At 46.5% G+C, this 20,978-nt stretch overlaps 1 protein-coding gene across 2 annotated transcripts in view; it reads left to right on the top strand.

Annotated features, from left to right (window-relative positions):
- ARMH3 (armadillo like helical domain containing 3) overlaps window positions 1-20,978 on the top strand; it is a 78,583-nt gene that overhangs the window by 9,065 nt on the left and 48,540 nt on the right. For both annotated transcript variants that reach the window (XM_073552888.1, XM_073552889.1), the window contains exons 2-4: window positions 7,163-7,278; window positions 18,074-18,130; window positions 18,258-18,404. In XM_073552888.1, the coding sequence (XP_073408989.1) occupies window positions 7,177-7,278; window positions 18,074-18,130; window positions 18,258-18,404 (306 nt within the window). In that variant the 5' untranslated portion in view covers window positions 7,163-7,176. The remainder of the gene's footprint in view (window positions 1-7,162; window positions 7,279-18,073; window positions 18,131-18,257; window positions 18,405-20,978) is intronic.

A 20,978-nucleotide genomic window follows, 5' to 3' on the forward strand; every position in this document is an offset into this window, starting at 1 on the left:
CACAGCCCTGACTACAGCGGGAGGGAACAATAACATTGATAGAAAAGTAAAAAAAAAAAAAAAAAGTAATGGTTCTAGAAGTAGGAGGGTGGAGGTGGCAAATGAAAGTGCAAAAAAATGAAAAATGACCGGTCCTGAAGTGGTTAACGTTAAGACTGCTGGACTGGGTCCGACAAATCGTCTCACTCCAACTCTATTAACTCCTCCACGACTGCCAGCTGGGAATAAATAATGGCGCTTTCTGGGCTTTGTGTGGCGCCGATGTTTCTCTACTGTCTTGGGTCTTGCAGTGCTTAGGACCCCCAGAATCCTGCAAGCGCTGGGATTCTGGTGCAGAGCGATTTCTCTCACCACTGACATAATCAGCAGCGTGTCAATTATTTCAGCATTATTGTTGCAGATTTCACCCGTGCTAATGAGGGGGGAAAATCTGCACCAAAAGCACACGTAAATAACCCAGCAAAAACGTGTTTTTCCTGCCAAGAGATGCAGAAATGGTGCAGGAATTTCTGCAACAAATGATTAACGTGTGCACATCCCCTAACAGGCGATTTATCAGTGTAAAGGTGACAGGTCTCAGGCGTTGCAATGCATGAGACCAGTGATTAGACCACGTTACTAGTAGCACAAAGGTTCTGGAAAAGCGCTACAGCTTCTTGTCCCCCACAACCCCCTCCCTCCACCAAAAAAAACCAAATCCAGCAAACTCTGTGCACTGAAATCCTATTGCTCCCCCCCTCCTGAGCCCCAGTGTACCTAAACCACATACAGCGTCCAGATGTTTGGCATTTCCGTAGTGATGAGAGCCCGCCTAATTTACAGGTACGTGTCTCCAGAAGCACGGCCTGGGCATAACGTACCGGTCACTGCAGCGTACCGATCACTACAACGTACTGGTCACTACAGCGTACCGGTCACTACAACGACACTTGGCAATTTTCACTTGGCAACATCTACTACTGCTTGTTTCTGGAAAACCCCCATGGAGTTAAAATCGTCACTACCCCTGTAGATAAATTCCCAGAGTGATGTAATTTTCATAATGGGGTCACTTGAGGGGGGGGATTCTGCTCTTCTAGCACTTGGGGGCTCTGAATATGGAGTCTGCAATCTATTCTAGGAAAATCTGCGTTCCGTCCCTCCCATGTCTCTCCGTATGGCTAAGCAGTAATGTAGAGCCACATATGGGGGTATTGCCACATTCAGCAGAAATTGTGTTACAAATTTTGGTGCTATTGTTACCCCTTTGCCCTTGTAAAAATGTAAAATCTGGGACGAAACAATTTTTTTGAGATAAAAATGTAGTTATTTTTTCTTCACCGCCCAATGGTATAAAGTTGTGTGACGCTCCTGCAGTACAACATGGCGCTCCTTCCCTTCTCAGCTTTCACTGTGCCTCAAAAATAGTTTTTGAACACTTATGGGCTATTGATGTACTCGGGAGAAATTGTGTAAGAAACCGTTTGGTCCATTTTCTCCTATTATCCCTTTTGAAAATTACAAACTTGGGGCCAAAGCAACATTTTAGTCGAAAAATAGTAATATTGCTTTTTCTCTGCCCAAAGTTATAAAATTCTGTGAATCACCTGAGGGTTAAAAATATTCTCTACTCTACTAGATGTATTCCTTGAGAGGTGTATTTTCCAAAATGGGGTCACTTGTGGAGGCGTCTGCTGTTTTGGCACATTGTGACATGGCGTCCCCACCTATTCCAGCCAAAATGGTGCTCCTTTCCTTCCGAGCCCTGCCATGCGCCCAAACAGTAGTTTTCCTCCACATATGGGGTATCTCTGTCCTCAGGAAAAATTTCACAACAAATTTTGGGGTCCATTTTCTCCTGTTACTTTTGTGTAAATAAAAAAATTTGAGGCTGAAAATATTTTTGTAGCAACATTTTCACAGCTAAACGGTATAAAATTCTGTGACATACCTGGGGGTTTAAGTTGCTCACTACACATCTATATGAATTCCTTGAGGGGTGTAGTTTCGAAAATGGGGTCACTTGTGGGAGACACGGCGTCAGCAATCTATTTTAGCGAATTTTGCACTCCAAAAGTCAAAACGGTGCCCCTTCCCTTCCGAGCCTTGCCGTGCACCCAAACTGTAGTTTTCCATCGCATCTGTGATATCGGTGTACTCGAGAGAAATGTTGGGGTCCATTTTATCCTGTTCTCCTCGTGAAAATGCAAAAGTTGTGGCTAAAGTAACTTTTTTTATGGGAAAGTAAAATTTTTCATTTTTTTTTTTTATTCCTGTGAAGCACTTGAAGGATTAATAAACTTCTGGAATGTGGTTCTGAGCACCTTGAGGGGGGTGCAGTTTATAGAATGGTGTCACAGTTGGGGGTTATTTTCTGTCATGAAGGCCCCTCAAGGTCACTTCAAATGTGAGGTGGTCCCTTAAAAAAAAAAAAAAAATTGTAGATTTTGTTGGAAAAAATAAGAAATCGCTGATCAACTTCTTATCCTTATAACTTCCCAAGAAAAAATATGTTTAAAAAATGTTGTAGCTGTAAAGTAGACACGTGGGAAATGTTATTTATTAACTGTTTGGCGTGATGTAACAGGTTTAAGAGCATAAAAATTAAATGTTTGACAATTTCTGAAATTTTCAACATTTTTTTTTTTTCCAAATTTTCAATATTTTTACAAATGAATGCAAAAAATATCGTCCTAAATTTACCACTAACATGAAGTATCACAACTACAAAGATGTATGAAAATAATGTCTGAAAAGATATTTAAGGAAAAATTTGCTTGAAAAACAGCAACATTTTTTTTAAAAAAATTTTCCCGCCATGTATCATGTGATATAAATGATGAGCGCCTTATCCTCTGAGTCAGTACGATCGCCGCGATACAGGAGTCATAGTGTTTTTTTTTTTTTAAACAGTAGGTTATATTCTGATGACCTATTCCCTTTAACCTCTTAAAGGGACAGTCCGGGATGTTACTATTACTGACTCATTCCTTGGGATAGGTCCTCGGTATCAGATTAGTGGGTGTGGGGTCAGGGGGCTTTCTGACTTTCGGCATTTCTCCCAAACAACCGTGTGAAAGAGTCGTGACTTGGTAACTTCTGTGCGGGGGAATGATGATGACACCGCAGAATCCGCCGCTGCGATATGTAAGATGTGCGGAGTCTATAGACCGGGGGACAAGTGGAAATAATTGTTGTTCAGTAGCGTATCTCATGCAGAGCCCCCCCTCAGGACCGCTGATCAGTATCCGCTGATCTCTCTTTGATTACATTTGTGTAATGAGATTATGAGATGTCGTTATCCGGGGGGGGGGGGGGGGGCGATCTGATCTGCGGACAAGTAATCCTCCGTTCTGTGCAAGCAAGAGTCCTGACCGCACTGTGGCCAATGGGGGGGGGGCGCAGAATAATGACTGCGTGCAAGCTTGGGGCTTATAATCCGATCATTAGCAGTGTATCTAATCCTGTCATGCATGTTGGTGGTTGCATATTGGTTGAGGTGATGTACACTCGTGGTCATAATTGTTGGTTCCCCTCGTTTAATGACAGAAAAACCCACAATGGTGACAGAAATAACTTGAATCTGACAAAAGTAATAATAAAAAAATCTATGAAAATGAACAAATGACAGTCAGACGTTGCTTTTCAGCCATGCTTCCACAGAATTTAAAAAAAATAAAACTTATGAAATAGGCCTGGACAGAAATGATTTAACATTTTGTTGCACAACCTTTTGAGGCAATCACTGCAATCAAACGATTCCTGTAACGGTCAATGAGACTTCTGCACCTCTCCACAGGTATTTTGGCCCAAACCTCAAGAGCAAACTGCTCCACCTGTCTCGTGTGTGAAGGTTGCCTTTTACAGACGCCATGTTTCAGCTCTTTCCAAAGATGCTCAATAGGATTTAGGTCAGGGCTCATAGAAGGCCTCTTCTGAATAGTCCAATGTTTTCCTCTTAGCCATTCTTGGGTGTTTTTAGCTGTGTGTTTTGGGTCATTATCCTGTTGCAAGTCCCATGACCTGCGACTGAGACCAAGCTTTCTGACACTGGGCAGCACATTTCTCTCTAGAATCCCTTGATAGTCTTGGGATTTTATTGTACCCTGCACAGATTCTAGACACCCTGTGCCAGATGCAGCAAACAGCTCCAGAACATAACAGCCTCCTCCATGTTTCACAGTAGGGACTGTGTTCTTTTCTTGAGAGGCTTCATTTTTCCGACTGTGAACATAGAGCTGATATGCCTTGCCAGAAAGTTCCATTTTTGTCTCATTTGTCCATAGACATTCTCCCAGAAGCTTTGTGGCTTGTCAACATGTAGTTTGGCAAATTCCAGTCTGGATTTTTTATGATTTTTTTTTTCAACAATGGTTTCTTCCTTGGTCTTCTCCCATGATGTCCACTTTGGCTCATACAACGACAGATGGTGCGATCTGACACTGATGTTTGTTGAGCTTGAAGATCACCTTTTACCTGTTTAGAAGTTTTTCTGGACTCTTTTTTTTTTTTTTTTTTGTTACCATTCGTATTATCCGTCTCTTTGATTTGTCATCAATTTTCCTCCTGTGACCACATCCAGTCATGGTTAGTGGTTGGGTGAAGCCATTTATTGTCAGACTACTGTGTTTTCTCTTTTTCAATCATACTGACAACCCAAAACATCCAAATGACCCTGATCAAAAGCTAACATACCCCATTTCTTAATACCGTGTATTGCCCCCTCTAACATTAAGGACAACTTTAGGTCTTTTGTGGTAGTTGTGTATGAGGCTTTTTATTTTCTCAGATGGTAAAGCTGCCCACTCTTCTTGGCAAAAAACCTCCAGTTCCTGTAAATTCCTGGGCTGTCTAGCATGAACTGCACGCTTGAGATCTTCCCAGAGTGGCTCAATGTTATTGAGGCCAGGAGACTGAGATGGCCACTCCAGAACCTTCACTTTGTTCTGCTGTAGCCAATGACAGGTCAACTTGGCCTTGTGTTTTGGATCGTTGTCATATTTGAACGTCCAAGTATGTCCCATGCGCAGCTTCTGGGCTGATGATTGTAAATTTGCTTTCAGTATTTGCTGATAATGTGTAGCATTCATCTTTCCTTCAACTTTGACCAAGTATCCTGTGCCTTTGTAGCTCACGCATCCTCAAAACATCAGCGATCCACCTCCATGCTTTACAGTAGGAATGGTGTTCCTTTCATCATAGGCCTTGTTGACCTCTCTCCAAATGTAGCGTTTATGGTTGTGGCCAAAAAGTTACATTTTGGTCTCATCACTCCAAATTACCTTGTTCCAGATGTTTTGAGGCTTAATCTCTGTGCTCTTTTGTGTATTGTAGGCAAGATACTTTGCTGCATTTGCGCAGTAATAGCTTTCTTTTGGTGACTCGATCATTCAGCCCATTTCTTTCAAGTGCCTCCTTATTGTACATCTTGAAATAGCCACACCGCTAGTTTTCAGAGAGTCCAGTATTTCAGCTGTTATTTCTGGGTTTTTCTTTGCATCCCGAACAATTTTCCTGGCAGTTGTGGACGACATTTTTGCTGGTCTTCCAGACCGTGGTTTTGTTTTTACAGAGCCCCTGATTTAACATTTGTTAATCACAGTTTGATCGCTGCTGACTGGCATTATCAATTCCTTGGATATCTTTTTGTATCCCTTTCCTGTTTTATACAGTTCAACTACCTTTTCCCATAGATCCGTTGACAATTCTTTTGCTTTCCCCATGACTCACAATCCAGAAACGTCAGTGGCTGGATGAAAGATGCAAGAGTCTGTCTGGATCCCAGAAACTCACTCGGCTTTTATGCACACACACTGATTACAAGCAGACAGGTCACAGGTGAGGATGTTACCTTTAGTAGCCATTCCAACACATTTGTGTCAACTTCTGTGCATGTTATCAGGCCAAAATCACCAGGGTATGTAAACTTTTGATCAGGGTCATTTGGATGTTTTGGGTTGTCATTATGATTTAAAAACAGAAAACACAGTAGTTTGTCAATAAATGGCTTCACCCAACCACTAACCATGAGTGGAGAAAACGTTTTGGTGTTATCATTCACATTCTCTGAAAAAAGGTCAAGAAATCAAAAATTCTGCCGGGGTATGTAAACTTTTGAGCACAACTGTACCGCCTGCTTAGCAGATTATGGTACTGGTTTAGTAGTGTATCTAGTCGTATAACAAGTCATAGAGGCTTCTGATATCATGTGTGGTACTGTCTGCTGAACCTCTTAATGTAAACCTGTCTTTGATGCTGTTTGTTTGGCCGGCATATCTAATCCTATCGGTTGAGATGGTGTATCTAAGCATGTATATGATACTTTCTACTGAGCTGTGTATCTAATTCTATCATTTATAATACTAGTTTAGCAGTGTATCTAATCTTATAATGTATGATACTGACGGTATATCTAAGCCTGGCTGTGATACTATATTCTCAGCAGTGTATCTAAGCACATCACGTGTGATACCGTCTGCTGAACCACTTCATATAACCCTGCGTCTGATACTGTTTGCTGGGCCGGCGTGTCTAAGCCTGTCACGTGTGGTACTATCTGCTGAGATACTGCATCTACACCTATACTTTGTGTTTCTACCTGCTGAACTTCTGTATCTAAGTCTGTGAGGTTTGATAATGTTTGTTAAGCAGTGTATCTGAGCTTGTTGTGTGATACTTTGCTGAGATGGTACAGCTACACCGATTATGTGTGATCCACTCAGCTGAGGTTAAAGTATCTAAGCCTGATAGGTGTGATACCGTCATGTCACAGAACCATAAGGCACTACATGGACGCTTACTAAGCTGGTGCTGTGAAAATCCCGACGTCGGCTTGAAGGGTTAATCTGCATTATATGAAAAAGTGCAAGTTATGCAGTTTTCATAATCGCCACTAGATGTCAGCACAATCTCTACAATAACAGCTCACTTTACAGCCTGCCGTGAATCTGAATGTAATAACCTCAGTGACAGTCCTTCCGTCCCTGCCTGAGCCTAGATAAGCAGGCTGCCCCACTCAGAACAGCAAGTGACAACGGGAGAAATGTGATAAAAGTAAAATTTCTTGTCCTTATGCGATAAATCCATCGTTGCCCCACTTGGTCTTCGTTTGCTTGTCTGCAGCGATGACGTCGCATCGATTAATTCTTTTGCTTAATTCCAGCGTTTTCCTTTATTTCTCCAGATTATGCGTAAACCATGGCGCAAGTAGAGAAGAAAGTCGGGCTCCTCCGAAAATCATCGGCCAACAAGAAGCCTTTGAAAGAGAAGGTGGTGCTGATGTACGATGAGATCTTTACGGTAAGCCGCTTATTTTATTCTTACTTGTTGTGAAGTGAACCATGTAAACCTTTTCCCGTAAAAAGACGTCCTAATTGTGATGCTGGATCCTACGTCGGCGCCATTAACAGGTGTGGTGCCGGCGGTAACCTACCCCAGCATCCTGGTGTGACGGCTGGGATCAGAGTTATTCCCGATCCTGGCAGAGTAACCCTTTAGATGCTGCGGTCAGTAATAAAGTAATAAATTCCTCACAGAGGAAGAAGCTCTGCCATAGATATCTGCTTAAAAAACAAGCAGTGACTGTGCAAACCAAGCACAGGTGCTATGTGCACCCTCGGTGTGGCCAAGCAGGTCAGTGCACCGTGCTCACCGGTTTGGTTTCTATCCACCTCTATAAAGCCAGAGGAGTCCATCAAAGAGGAGCAGGGCGGATGAAGATGATTGTTTTTTTACAACCATTTTTATAACCATTTATCACCATGAGAATAGCCCTTTAAATTCATCCAATTTTTATCCAAACACTAATGGCGGAAAAAAAAAAAAAAAAAAAAAAAAAAATATATATATATATAAAATGAAAATAACACATTGGATATCAATTTTTCAAACTAGCAAATCATTAAAATATTTTTATTTATTGCACACGGTGAATGTGGAGGCAGAAAACAAAAACATCAATGTCAGTATTGCAGATTTCTGTTTAAATTACCTGGGGAAAAAAAAAAATTAATAAAAAAAAATAAGAAAGTTGTGCGGATGCCAAACTAGTGCTAAAAATAAAAAAAATAGTCGCCCAAAATAAAGCAGCTGAAACTATTATTTTTTTAAATTACAGTAAATAGTAAAAATAGCAAATGTTTAGATTAATAATATAGTTTAAAAAAAAAAAAGGTATATAAGACCGTACCGACCTGTAAAACAAAGTTGTTTTTATTTACCGCAAAATAAAAGTTGTGGAAACAAAAAACAAAGGCATAAATGCCGATCCTTCTCAATTTCACATCATTTGGAATTTTTTTTTTACTCTGTCGCCTAATTGGGGGACTCAGAACCGTGGGTGTTATGCTGCTGTCCACTAGGAGGCGACACTATGCATAATCTGAAAAAGATTAACTTTGGCTCCTCCTCTGCAGTATACACCCCTGGACAGCGTCAGCCTTCTCCAGTTTTTGCTTAGTGTCGCAAGGAGGCACACCTTTTTTCTTCCGTTTTTTTCCTTTTTTCGTCCGGAAATACAGATGAAGAAAAGTGGGTCTCCAGCGAGACTCCCGGCATGGCTCCCTCCTCGGTCCCCTATTAGGGGTACCCGGTTGAGGTCGAGGTGGCTATTCCCCATGTCGCTCCCTCCCCAGTCCCTCGGGTCCTGGTTCGAGGTCGAGACCCCCCTCCTTCCCCAACCCCTTTAAGGGGTCTGGGTTGAGGTTGAGGCGAGGATGAAGACCCCCTGACGGTGACAGACGCACCCTCCCTAATCACCCGCAGGGGGCATTAGGTTGAGACGCCTCAGGTAGGGTCGGAGATCAGGCAGCATTCCGCAGCTTCCAGGGACCCCAGGCCGGCTGAGGGATCCTGTTGGGGCCGGGGGAGGGTGCGGACTGGATGGCACAGCAGAGACAGGGCTTTTCTGCATCCCTGTCTCTGCAGCAGCAGCGGCTCCATAGCGCTTCAGGGCCCCCACATACAGAAACCGCTACCCCTGCTACCCCCACCGCTATCCAGTCGACCATTCTGGGGGGGTCTGGTACAAATCCGCCCCCCCCCCCGGACTACCGCGCCGCTCTGGAGCCCTCCTGGGCATCAGGCCTCTAATTTAGACCGCGGCTTCGGCCTAGCCGAAGCCGCCGCCTTTTCCCCGCCCCCGGCCCGCCCCCCGGATGACCAAAATGACACACTGGAGTGTCATAGAAGGGGCGGATTGAGGCAGAAAGGGGGCGTTTTTACACAGCCCAGCGTGCCCTTTTCAGCTCTCTGCCCCCTCCTCCCTCTCCTCAGAGTCCCGGTGGCCATTTTTTCTGGATGAGATCCAGGAGAGAAGCATCACAGCGGTCTCCGGGGGGCACAGAACTGGGATCTGTCGGCGCTGGACCTAGGGGCACACCGGTGGGGTAAGCTCACAGCTGGGTTCTCATTACTCAGCTGTGAATCTATACTTCCTAGAAGGCTCTCTGTGGGTTCCCTCTGCGTAGCCACCCCTGAACGATCCCTGATAGCCAGCCTCTGTGCACTATGCCGGGCTCAAGGAAGAGAACCAGGGAGGAATGTTTCTATGCATTCTGCACAGCCTGCAAAGCCACGCTCCCTAGTGGCAGCACGTATCCGCACTGCTGGGACTGCATCCAGAACTCTGGGTCAGAACCCCAGGGAGTCCCTACTGACGCTTCAGTGTCACAGGCCACACCGGAATGGGCAACTCAGATGTCTCAGTCCATGACACAGTCCATAGACAACCTAACTGCTACATTGCTGCAAGCTCTGCAGAGTCGGGCTCCGGCTATGGACGTTACACAGCAAACGGACAGCCTGTCTCAGGAACATGCTGCTTCCGACACTCACAGACGTAAGCGGACCCACAGGTCTCGATCACCTGAGTTGCACTATAGCACAAGGTCGTCCCCCTCCAGGGAGAGACAGCGTCATTCCAGGTCTCCTGGGCAGTCCTCTGCCACAGACAGACAGTGCAATTTACCACAGAGATCCCCCACCACAAAAGACCCCCGCCCCAGGTCGCCCTCCAGGGATCACCTTAGCGAGGCACAGGATTCGGAGGGCATCTGTGACTCCGACTCAGATAACGAAACGGACAGGTCCGTCGTACCTTCTCCCCCTAGCAATACAGCGCTAGTTGAGGACATAATTTCTGCCATTCATCGGGTGCTAAAAATTCCAGAGTCGGCCCCGGAAGTTCCAGAACATAGGATTTGCTTCGAAAGTGTTCAGAAACCACCTAAGGTCTACCCTAATTACCATGAGTTTGAGAAAATACTTACCAAACAGTTTGCGCAGCCTGAGAAAAAATTCGCTAATCGCAAATATTTGGAAGCGAAGTACCCCTTCCCACAGAAAGACACCAAACAATGGACAGATCCACCTGAAGTGGACCCTCCGGTTTCTAGGCTAGCAGCGCAGACTTTACTCTCTCTGCCGGATAGCTCAACCCTCAGGGACGCAGCAGACCGGCAAGTAGAACGCATGGCTCGTTCTATTTTCGAAGCGGCAGGCGCCTCTCTGGGCTCTGCGTTTGCTTCAGTTTGGGCAGCCAAGGCCATCCTGGCTTGGGCCAAAAAACTACAGGAGGGCTTCAAATCCTGAGCTCTCGGACCAAGCGGTCCAGATAGCAGTGGTAGCAGACTACATGATTCATGCAGCCCTGGATTCCGCCAGAGGTGTAGCGGGAATAGCATCAAACGCCATCACGATCCGACGCATCCTCTGGCTGCGAGAATGGAAAGCGGATGCGGCCTCAAAGAAGTCCCTCATGCGACTTCCGTATTTTACTGGAAGACTTTTCGGCGAAAAGTTGGACACCATGATAGCCAATGCCACTGGGGGTAAGAGTACTTCTCTCCCTCAACTAAAACCGAAACGCACGTTTAAACGAAGAAACCAGACGCGATTCCGATCCTTTCGGAATTCCTCGGGCTGGTCCGTTTCGCGCCCAGTGCAAAACCGTAACCGTTCTCCACGCAGGGACAACCCACGGACGCAGCAGCGACCGGACAGGGCTTGGCAGTCGAAAGCAGGCCAAGCGAAACCCAAGGGAGGAAAACCTCAGAACTTCGCTTCATCATGACTCGCGACCTCCGGAAGACACCCCACCAGTAGGCGGCCGACTTTTACTCTTTCAGCAAGTCTGGCTGCCTATTACAGAAGACAGGTGGGTCAGGGAAATAGTGTCTTCCGGATGCAAGATAGAGTTCACTTCCGTTCCACCGAACCGGTTCTTCCTTTCTATTCCTCCAACACCACCAGAAAAGGCTTGTGCTTTCCACCAAGCGGTTTCCTCTCTCCTTCAATCAGGAGTTGTGGTGCCGGTTCCCGCGAACGAGAGATTCCGAGGATTCTACTCAAATTTGTTCGTAGTCCCCAAGAAAGGAGGCGGCGTCCGACCCATACTGGACCTAAAACAGCTCAACAATTACGTACGGGTCCGTCATTTCCGCATGGAGTCCCTCCGGTCCATCATTGCATCCATGGACCAGGAAGAATACCTCGCCTCCATAGACATACAGGATGCGTATCTCCACATACCAATTGCTCCCGCCCACCAAAGGTTTCTCAGGTTCGCGGTCAACCAAAACCACTACCAGTTTGTCGCCCTTCCGTTCGGACTCGCCACGGCTCCAAGAACGTTCACCAAAGTCATGGTGGCCATCATGGACGTCCTGCACTCAAGAGGCATTCTAGTCGTCCCGTACCTGGACGACCTCCTCATCAAGTCTCCCACTTTCAAAGACTGCGAGGTCAGTGTCTCAATCACACTAGACACTCTGAGTCGCCTGGGATGGCTAGTCAACCTACAGAAATCGTCGACTATCCCAACTCAGACTCTAACATTCCTGGGAATGGTATTCGACACCGCCAGGGGCCTGGTGCTCCTTCCCAAGGACAAGACACTGGCCATCCGTCTGGGAGTTCGCACACTCCTTCGCAGTCCTCCTCGATCTCTCCGGTTTGCCATGAGAGTCCTCGGCCGGATGGCAGCAGCAATAGAGGCAGTGCCATTTGCCCAGTTTCACCTCGGGGTCCTTCAACTAGCCATACTCAGATCTTGGGACAGGAACCCCTTCTCCCTCGACAGGGAGTTCAGGTTGACGTCATCAACCAGGAGGTCCCTGCATTGGTGGCTCAAACCAACCTCGCTTACACGAGGGAAGCCATTCCTCTCAGGACAATGGAAGATCCTGACTACCGATGCAAGCCTGACAGGCTGGGGGGCGGTGCACCTACATCACAGGGCAAGTGGTCACCGAGGGAAGTGACATTGCCCATCAATGTTCTGGAAATCAGGGCCATTCTCTTGGCACTGAGAGCCTTTCATCACTTGCTTGCAGCCTCGCACATACGGATACAGTCGGACAATGCCACGGCTGTGGCATACGTGAACCACCAAGGCGGGACCCGCAGCGCCCAGGCGATGAGAGAAGTGGCTCATATCCTCCGCTGGGCGGAAGACACGAGATCGGTACTTTCTGCGGTACACATTCCGGGTGTAGAAAACTGGGAAGCCGACTTCCTCAGCAGGCAAGGAATGGACTCGGGGGAGTGGTCTCTCCATCCCAAGATTTTTTGCCAGATCTGTCAACGCTGGGGAACCCCGGAGGTGGACCTAATGGCATCCCATCTCAATACCAAGGTCCCCAATTTCATGGCCAGGACACACGACCCGCGGTCGCTCGGAGCGGATGCCCTGGTCCAGGATTGGTCCCAGTTCCGACTCCTGTACATTTTTCCACCCCTCCCCCTAATCGCCAGTGTCGTGAGGAAGATCAAGCAAGAGGGAGTTCCGACCATCCTCATCGCGCCAGACTGGCCCAGACGTACATGGTACGCCGACATCGTCCAACTTACAGCAGACGCCCCCTGGCGTCTACCCGACCGTCACGACCTTCTGTCTCAAGGTCCGTTCTTCCACCAGAATTCAGGGGCTCTCAATTTGACGGCATGGCCCTTGAAACCTGGATTCTAACCCAGGCAGGTTTTTCACCGGCAGTCATTGCAACTATGATCAGGGCAAGGAAGCCGGCCTCCGCCAAGCTCTATTATCGTACCTGGAGAGCTTTCTTTTCTTGGTGCGAATCTCATGGACAAGTCCCACTCCCTTATTCCCTCCCGAAGGTACTAGGTTTTCTTCAATCGGGCCTAGATGCCAAGCTATCCCTAAGTTCACTTAAGAGTCAGGTGTCGGCGCTTTCAGTCCTTTTTCAAAAGCGCATTGCTATTAAACCGCAAGTAAGGACTTTCATCCAGGGAGTTTCCCGATTGGTTCCTCCCTACAAACGTCCGCTGGATACGTGGGACCTCAATCTGGTCCTGACAGCATTGCAAGCTCCACCCTTCGAACCTCTTAGAGGAGTTCCACTCTCAATTCTGTCTCAGAAAGTGGTTTTTCTAGTGGCGATCACCTCGTTACGCAGAGTGTCGGAATTGTCAGCACTTTCCTGCAGACGGACTTTCCTAGCCTTTCACCAGGACAAGTTGGTTCTCCGCACGGTACCATCCTTCCTTCCGAAGGTTGTGTCCAACTTTCACCTCAATGAGGAGATTTCACTGCCATCCCTTTGCCCGGTTCCGGTTCATAGAGTGGAGAAGGCTCTGCATACGCTTGACCTCGTCAGAGCATTGCGGATTTACGTGTCCAGGACTGCACCTTTCCGGAAATCTGATTCCCTCTTCATTCTTCCGGAAGGTGGTCGCAAGGGGCTGCCGGCTTCCAAGGCTACCCTTGCCAGGTGGATCAAGTCCACCATACATGAGGCCTACCGACTTAACAGTTCCCCTCTTCCGGCCGGTATCACGGCACACTCTACACGGGCAGTAGGAGCCTCCTGGGCCATTCGGCATCAGGCTTCGGCACAACAAGTGTGTAAGGCGGCCACTTGGACTAGCCTACACACGTTTACGAAACACTACAGTGTTCATGCCCAGTCCTCAGCGGATGCGAGCCTGGGTAGACTGGTTCTGCAGGCGGCAGTACCCCAAGTCTAGGGAACTGTTAACACAATATTCGTCCACTGCTTCCCACCCAGGGACTGCTTTGGGACGTCCCACGGTTCTGTGTCCCCCAATTAGGCGACAGAGTAAAGGAGATTTTTGTGTACTCACCGTAAAATCTCTTTCTCTTAGCCTTTAATTGGGGGACACAGCTCCCACCCTGTTGCCCTTACGGGCCGTTGTTTACTGTTGAGTTCTCATATTGTTCTTTGAGCTCGTACATAGTAGCCTTCTTACAGGCATGGTTATGTTATTTGATTACGTTCCTCCTTATGCTTTGGCACAATACTGGAGAAGGCTGACGCCGTCCAGGGGTGTATACTGCAGAGGAGGAGCCAAAGTTAATCTTTTTCAGATTATGCATAGTGTCGCCTCCTAGTGGGCAGCAGCATAACACCCACGGTTCTGTGTCCCCCAATTAAAGGCTAAGAGAAAGAGATTTTACGGTGAGTACACAAAAATCTCCTTTTTTTTTTTTTGCTCAGTTTTCAGTAAAATGAATAGTGTGATACAAAATTACAACTCGTCCCGCATAAAAAAAAAGAAAAAAAAAAGCCCTGATCTGGCTATAAAGTAAAAGTTATGGTAGTTGGTAAGGAAGTAAAGAAAATCCAAATGGCAAAACGAAAAGTGTCGGGTCTCTAAGGGGTTAATGATTTCCTGTGGACGGGGTAAAGAATGTCCGCCGGACTTTTGACCAATTTCTGCTGGTGCATATTCCGACTCGCTTCATGTACATATGCAAATTGTCAGAGGTATCCATGGCAACTAGAACTTTGAGATCCTCTAGTTACCATGGTATTTCTTCATTATTCCGATAAATGATAGGTTTGATGGGGCGACGACCTCATGATGAGCAGGCTGATTGGGTCTTCAAAAGTGTTATTGTTCTGCGCCACTACAATAATGAGGGTTGTTGTCCTGCATGTGATCCTCAGAACGGCCTGAGCTGTTATTATCAATCCACTTATGGGACAAATTAAAGGAACTCATTATAGGCCGGAATTGGTGATCTTCAAATGTTGAGGAACTACATCTCTCATCACGCTGTAAAAACTTGTGCTACACATAAACTGGTTGCTTTACAGCTTTTTTTTTTTTTTTTTTTTTTTTAAAAAGCCCACCCTAGCATTACAGTATAAATTGTCTCACACCTCCTGCTGTTGTAAATCTAAAAACCTCCAACATGCTGGGATATGTGAAAAAAGGGGGACTGGGTAACGGGAGACGCAGGCTCACCATGTGCAGTCTCTTTCCAAGAATGAGTTCCACGCACGGAGCCACCTGGGCCTGCAAGTTGCAAAGAATGAAGAACAAAAGGTACTCCAGCGTAGAAAAATCTAAAACTCAGTCTTTAATGGAAAAAAAAAATTCATAAAAACAGGCACAATGCGGACAACATATGGATCCCAGAGGGCTGCCAGCCGACGCGTTTCGACACTCCGGTCTAAATCATGGTTAGTATAAGTTGTCGGACTGGAGGCTTAAAAACCTTTTGTGAAGCAAACAGGTGAAAAAGTCAGTGCTAATAATGAAATCACAAGGTGAGGAGGTTTAACTCTTTGTGAAAGCACTTCAACAACGTGCATGCACCATATGAAATAAAAGCAATACATCATGAAAAGACAATATACAGACAGAAAAGAATTAATACCATGGATGGCAGACTTTTATTCCAATGCATATTCAAGCTGATAAAAATCAAACACGGAAAAAACGCATTAAGGAAAAAAAAAAAAAATGAAAAAAAAATTATAGATCGTACTGAAGTATGAGATATTGTCGCACATTCAGACCTTGCCTATCATATAGAGGAACTGTCCCGTGGGGTGGAGTGTATGGAGGGTGTGTCCCGCGGGGTGGAGTGTATGGAGTGTGTGTCCCGCGGGGTGGAGTGTATGGAGTGTGTGTCCCGCGGGGTGGAGTGTATGGAGTGTGTGTCCCGCGGGGTGGAGTGTATGGAGTGTGTGTCCCGCGGGGTGGAGTGTATGGAGGGTGTGTCCCGCGGGGTGGAGTGTATGGAGGGTGTGTCCCGCGGGGTGGAGTGTATGGAGGGTGTGTCCCGCGGGGTGGAGTGTATGGAGGGTGTGTCCTGCGGGGTGGAGTGTATGGAGGGTGTGTCTGTATCTGTTCCAGCTCTGGCACCAGGCCCCTGCCCGTCATCGCAAGTTCAACTGTACCGCATCCTTGATGCCAATACAGTTGATAGCAATGATGAAATATGGAGCGTCAGCTGAGTCTTCGTCCTCGGCGTCTGCTGTCTTAGTTCAGCGGGCGCAATGACGTCACTGCATGGTGCCTGCTGTGCTGAGATATGCATGCGCTTCAGAACGCTCACTATGGGAGAATAAAAAGGAGAGGTGAGTATTGTTTTTTTTTTTTTCATCAATGATTACATTGTAGTGGCCATAATACTATATGGAGGACTATGGGAAGTGCATTATGCTGTATGGAGAACTATGGGGAGTGCAATATACTGTATGGAGGACTATGTGCAGTGCAGTATACTTTATGGAGGACTATTAGGAGGGCAGTATACTGTATGGAGGACTATTGGGAGCACATACTGTAGAGACTATGGAGGACAATGGGGAATGCAGTACAATATGGAGGACTATGGGGAGTGACTTATACTGTATGAAGTACTATGGGGAGTGCATTATACTATATGGAGAACTATGGTGAGTGCATTTTACTGTATGGAGGACTATGGAGAGTGTATTATACTGTTTTAGGACTATGGGTAGTGTATTATACTTTATATAGGCCTATGGGCTGTACATTATACTATATGTAGTACTGTGGCATGCATTGTACTATATGGAAGACTAAGGGGAGTGCATTATGCTATATGGATGACTGTGGGGATTGATATATATTATATGGAAGACTATGAGGAGGGCATTATGCTATATGGAGCACTGTGGTTAAGTTCATTATACTATATGGTGGATCAGATGGACGGGGAGTTCATTAAACTGTTTGGCGGACCATGGGGAGGGCATTATACTATTTACAGGACCATGGGGATTGCATTATACTATATGAAGGATTATGGGTAATGCATTACTTTAAATAGATGACTATGGGGGGCATTATACTATATGGAGGACTATGGGGAGTGCATTATGCTATATTGAGGGCTATGGAGTGCAGTATACAATATGGAGGACTATGGGGCCCATTGTACTATATGAAGGGTTATGTGGGGACTATTATAATATTTGGAGGGCTATGTTGGAGCCTTTTTACTTTATGGAGGACTATGTATCAGGCCATTATTCTGTATGCAAGCAGTTATACAGTGTGACGGTTTGTGTGGGGTCCATCATACTGAGTGGAAGGCTGTGTGGGAGCCGTTATACTGTTTGGAGGGCTTGTGGGGCCATTACACAGTGTGGTGAGGTGTTGGGCCATTATACTGTATGTAGGCCCGTTATACTGCATGGAGGGCTATGTGGAGGTAACAGTTGGGGGATCATACTGTGTTGGGGTCACCATACTTTGCTGGGGGAGTTGAGGTGGAGTACAGTAGGGTCATCATACTGTGCGTGTGGAGGGTACTGTGGAGGAATTCACTGTAGGGGTATCATACATTGTGGGTCACTTTTGTTGGCATCATACTTTCTAGGGCTTCAGTAGGAAGAAAGTTGCTTTGTAAATTCTGCAAAGTTGTGAGATATGCTCTCCTGTGACTCTGCCGAAAATTTTTTTTTTTTTTTTTTGCTGGGAGGGAGGGTGCCCAATTAATGCTTTGCAATGGGGCACCGTGATTTTTATGTATGCCCCTGACCTCAGAGTTAGCGTCTTTTCTATCGCCAACATATAGATTTTAATTGTTTGATACATATGGATTAAAATTTCAAGATTTTTGGACTAATTTCCTGACATTCAGCAGCATTTGAAACAACACCCATTACATACAAAGGACAGATGCAGGAAGGCTCACGCTACCAGAATAGTGAGACATAGTAGAGCCCAACTTCAGTCTGTCTTTCTTAAAAGACCAGGCCTATTCTATCTAAGTTAGACACTAGTGAATACAGTGCTGGAGTATAATACAGTTTGTATTGACCAATCTTACTTATTGTCTGTTTTGCAGAAAGATGATCCAACCAAATCCAACCCCCGATTTTGGGATGAGCTCTTTCTTATGAAGGTAAAACCTCCAGGATATGAAGTAGTGTTACTGTCTTCCTTCTGTGTAAGGCATCACAAGCCTTACAATATTCTGACCTCCTCGAGATTGTGGCGTCTTTAACCCTTTGTAATTCTGCACTGACCAGGTGAATCTGGAATATCTGGAAGCCAAGTTAGAATCTCTGGATGGAGAGGAGCTAATGAAGATAAAGGATAATGTTAACAGTCTATTCCAGCATTGCATCCAGGTTCTGAAGGCCGAGCACCAGATACGAGTGGTTAACTCATTACAGGTACTGCAGCAATACGTGGTGGCAGGAAGCAGTTCTGAATATATCCACTGCATTACTGGGACTAGTCGCCATGATACTGGTCCATAAAACTTACACAATTAGGTCAGCTGCTGATTATAAAGTGGATATAAGCTGTCTACGTGCCAAGATTTTTTTTTTTATATTATTACAATCTCAATACTTGCTGTCATGGCACGGAGAAGTAGGACTCACAGGCTTTCTCTATGAGTGGGTGTGAGAAGGCGGACTCACAGGTTTTCTCTGAGTGGGTGTGAGAAGCAGGACTCGCAGGCTTTTTCTGTATGAGTATGCAGAGGAAGGAGGACTCGCAGACTTTTTCTATGAGTGGGTGGAGGAAGCAGGACTCGCAATCTTTCTCTGAGTGGGTGGAGGAAGCAGGACTCACAGGCTTTCTCTGAGTGGGTGGAGGAAGCAGGACTCACAGGCTTTCTCTGAGTGGGTGCAGTAAGCAGGACTCACAGGCTTTCTCTGAGTGGTTGGAGGAAGCAGGACTAGCAGGCTTTCTCTGAGTGAGTGGGTGGTAGAAGCCGGACTCGCAATCTTTCCCTACGAGTGGGTGGGAGAAGCCGGACTAGCAGGCTTTCTTTTGAGTGGAAGTAGTATTGGAAGGAATAAGGAGCTACAGACAACCATGCTCTTATCCCTTATAATCTATTATAATGGAGAGTTTCCTTGTATTGGTCACCAATGCTTTTCTGGGTGCGATCACCAGGGCATGGCTGTCCTTTGCTTTTGATGTGGTGCAGCCACTGGCACTCCCTCAGTCATTGGCTTTTATGTAGGACAGTTCCATGCACGAGTCCAGCGCTCCACCTGGATACCGTCCAGAGACTCCTGTTCTACAAATCTGATAAGATCCCAATCCTCAATGAATACACACTATAGGAGGAAAGAGCGCAATAAGGTCTTACCTGGGTTAACTTTAAGGAAAGATGAAATAATTATACTCACCCTTTACAGGAGAGATTTAAGCACGTAAATTCAATAGTCAGCCTGCTGCACGTCCAAGGGTCCACTCTGTGGCCGCCAAAACATCAGTTTTATAAGGAATAAATTTATGGACTTTTATGCGCTGCTCGACAAATTACCACATCCAAGCTGTGTAGAAGGATTAACCATTTAATACCCAACGCGTTTCGAAGTATACAGCACTTCAGGCAGGGGAGACAGACGGCCATCTGCTGCTGAAGATGCAGGTGGTGTCAGGCTCAGCAAGCCAGTGGTTTGAATAAGCCGCTGCTGCAGGAGATTACATCATGACGTCATCTCCTGCAGCAGCGGCTTATTCAAACCACTGGCTTGCTGAGCCTGACACCACCTGCCTGAAGTGCTGTATACTTCGAAACGCGTTGGGTATTAAATGGTTAATCCTTCAACACAGCTTGGATGTGGTAATTTGTCGAGCAGCACACGAAAGTCCATAAATTTATGCCTTAAAAAACTGAAGATCCTAATCCTGGGGCATTTGTGTGAATGGAAAATTGAGGATTAATAGAGGTGTTGTTAAAATTATTTTTTGCTAGGTTTTTATTCCAGACGGTTTATTAAGACAAATGCATTTTCTCCTTCGTCTCATTGGGGGACACAGGTACTGTGGGTGTATGCTACCGCCATCTGGAGGCTGACACTAGGCAAACAACACAAGGTTAGTTCCTCCCCCGCTGTATACACCCTCGCCCTGAATGCGGGTGGAAACCAGTTTTTTGCTTAGTGTTTATGGAGGCACACGTCTGGTCCTTTTTCTCCAGACTTTTTTTTTTTCCATGAAGATTAGACAGGGGCAGCGGATCCTATTGAAAGTGTCCGATTTCCCCAAACAATCAACGGGCGAGCACGTGTCGAGTATCTTCTCCACGTATCCTTTCCCGCACCATGGGACAAATCTGGGCAATTTCCCCAGAATTTTTTATTTTAGTTTTTTTCTTTTCTTTATTTTTTCTAAGAAGATGAGACCGGGGCAACGGATCCTATTGAAAGGGTCCGATTTCCCCAAACCAACAACGGGCGAGCAAGTGTGAGTGTCCCTCCACGTATTCTTTCCCGCGACGTGGGACATGATGCCGGACCTAGCCCTGACCACCCCTAGGTAGAGAAACCATGGGCTATTCAGAGTCACAAGACGGTCCGAGTGGCCCCCACTGCTCCACCAACGCAAGACGAAGGTGCTGCAAGGAGGAGGACGGTCCCTCTCCTCGGCTGAAGCTGGACGGAGTTAGGGTCCAGGATCCCCACACCACCCCCCGCTCCCTGGTTTGTTGTTCGTCCTGAAGGGCCTACCTGGAGTGAAGTGGACAGCTGCATTTAAGGTACGGGCGTGCGGGGGACTCCTGGGCAGCGGCAGGCAGCGGTGTGCGTCTCCCTAAGGCACTCCTCGTGTCCATAGTAGGAAGAGTAGCTGCGTTTTTTCGCCGTCATCACCGCCGCGGTGCGGAACTGTAAATCCAGGCCCCGGCTTCAGTGCGGGGTAGGCCGCGACCAGGAAAGAGGTCGGTTTGCCCCACGGAGGTGCAGGAGGTCGGGCGCGCAGTCAGGGGACGCAGGTTGGGTGAGTGC

Source organism: Dendrobates tinctorius, unplaced genomic scaffold (assembly GCF_039654945.1).
Source record: "Dendrobates tinctorius isolate UK_male_01 unplaced genomic scaffold, ASM3965494v1 ptg000196l, whole genome shotgun sequence".
Classification (NCBI taxonomy): domain Eukaryota; kingdom Metazoa; phylum Chordata; class Amphibia; order Anura; family Dendrobatidae; genus Dendrobates; species Dendrobates tinctorius.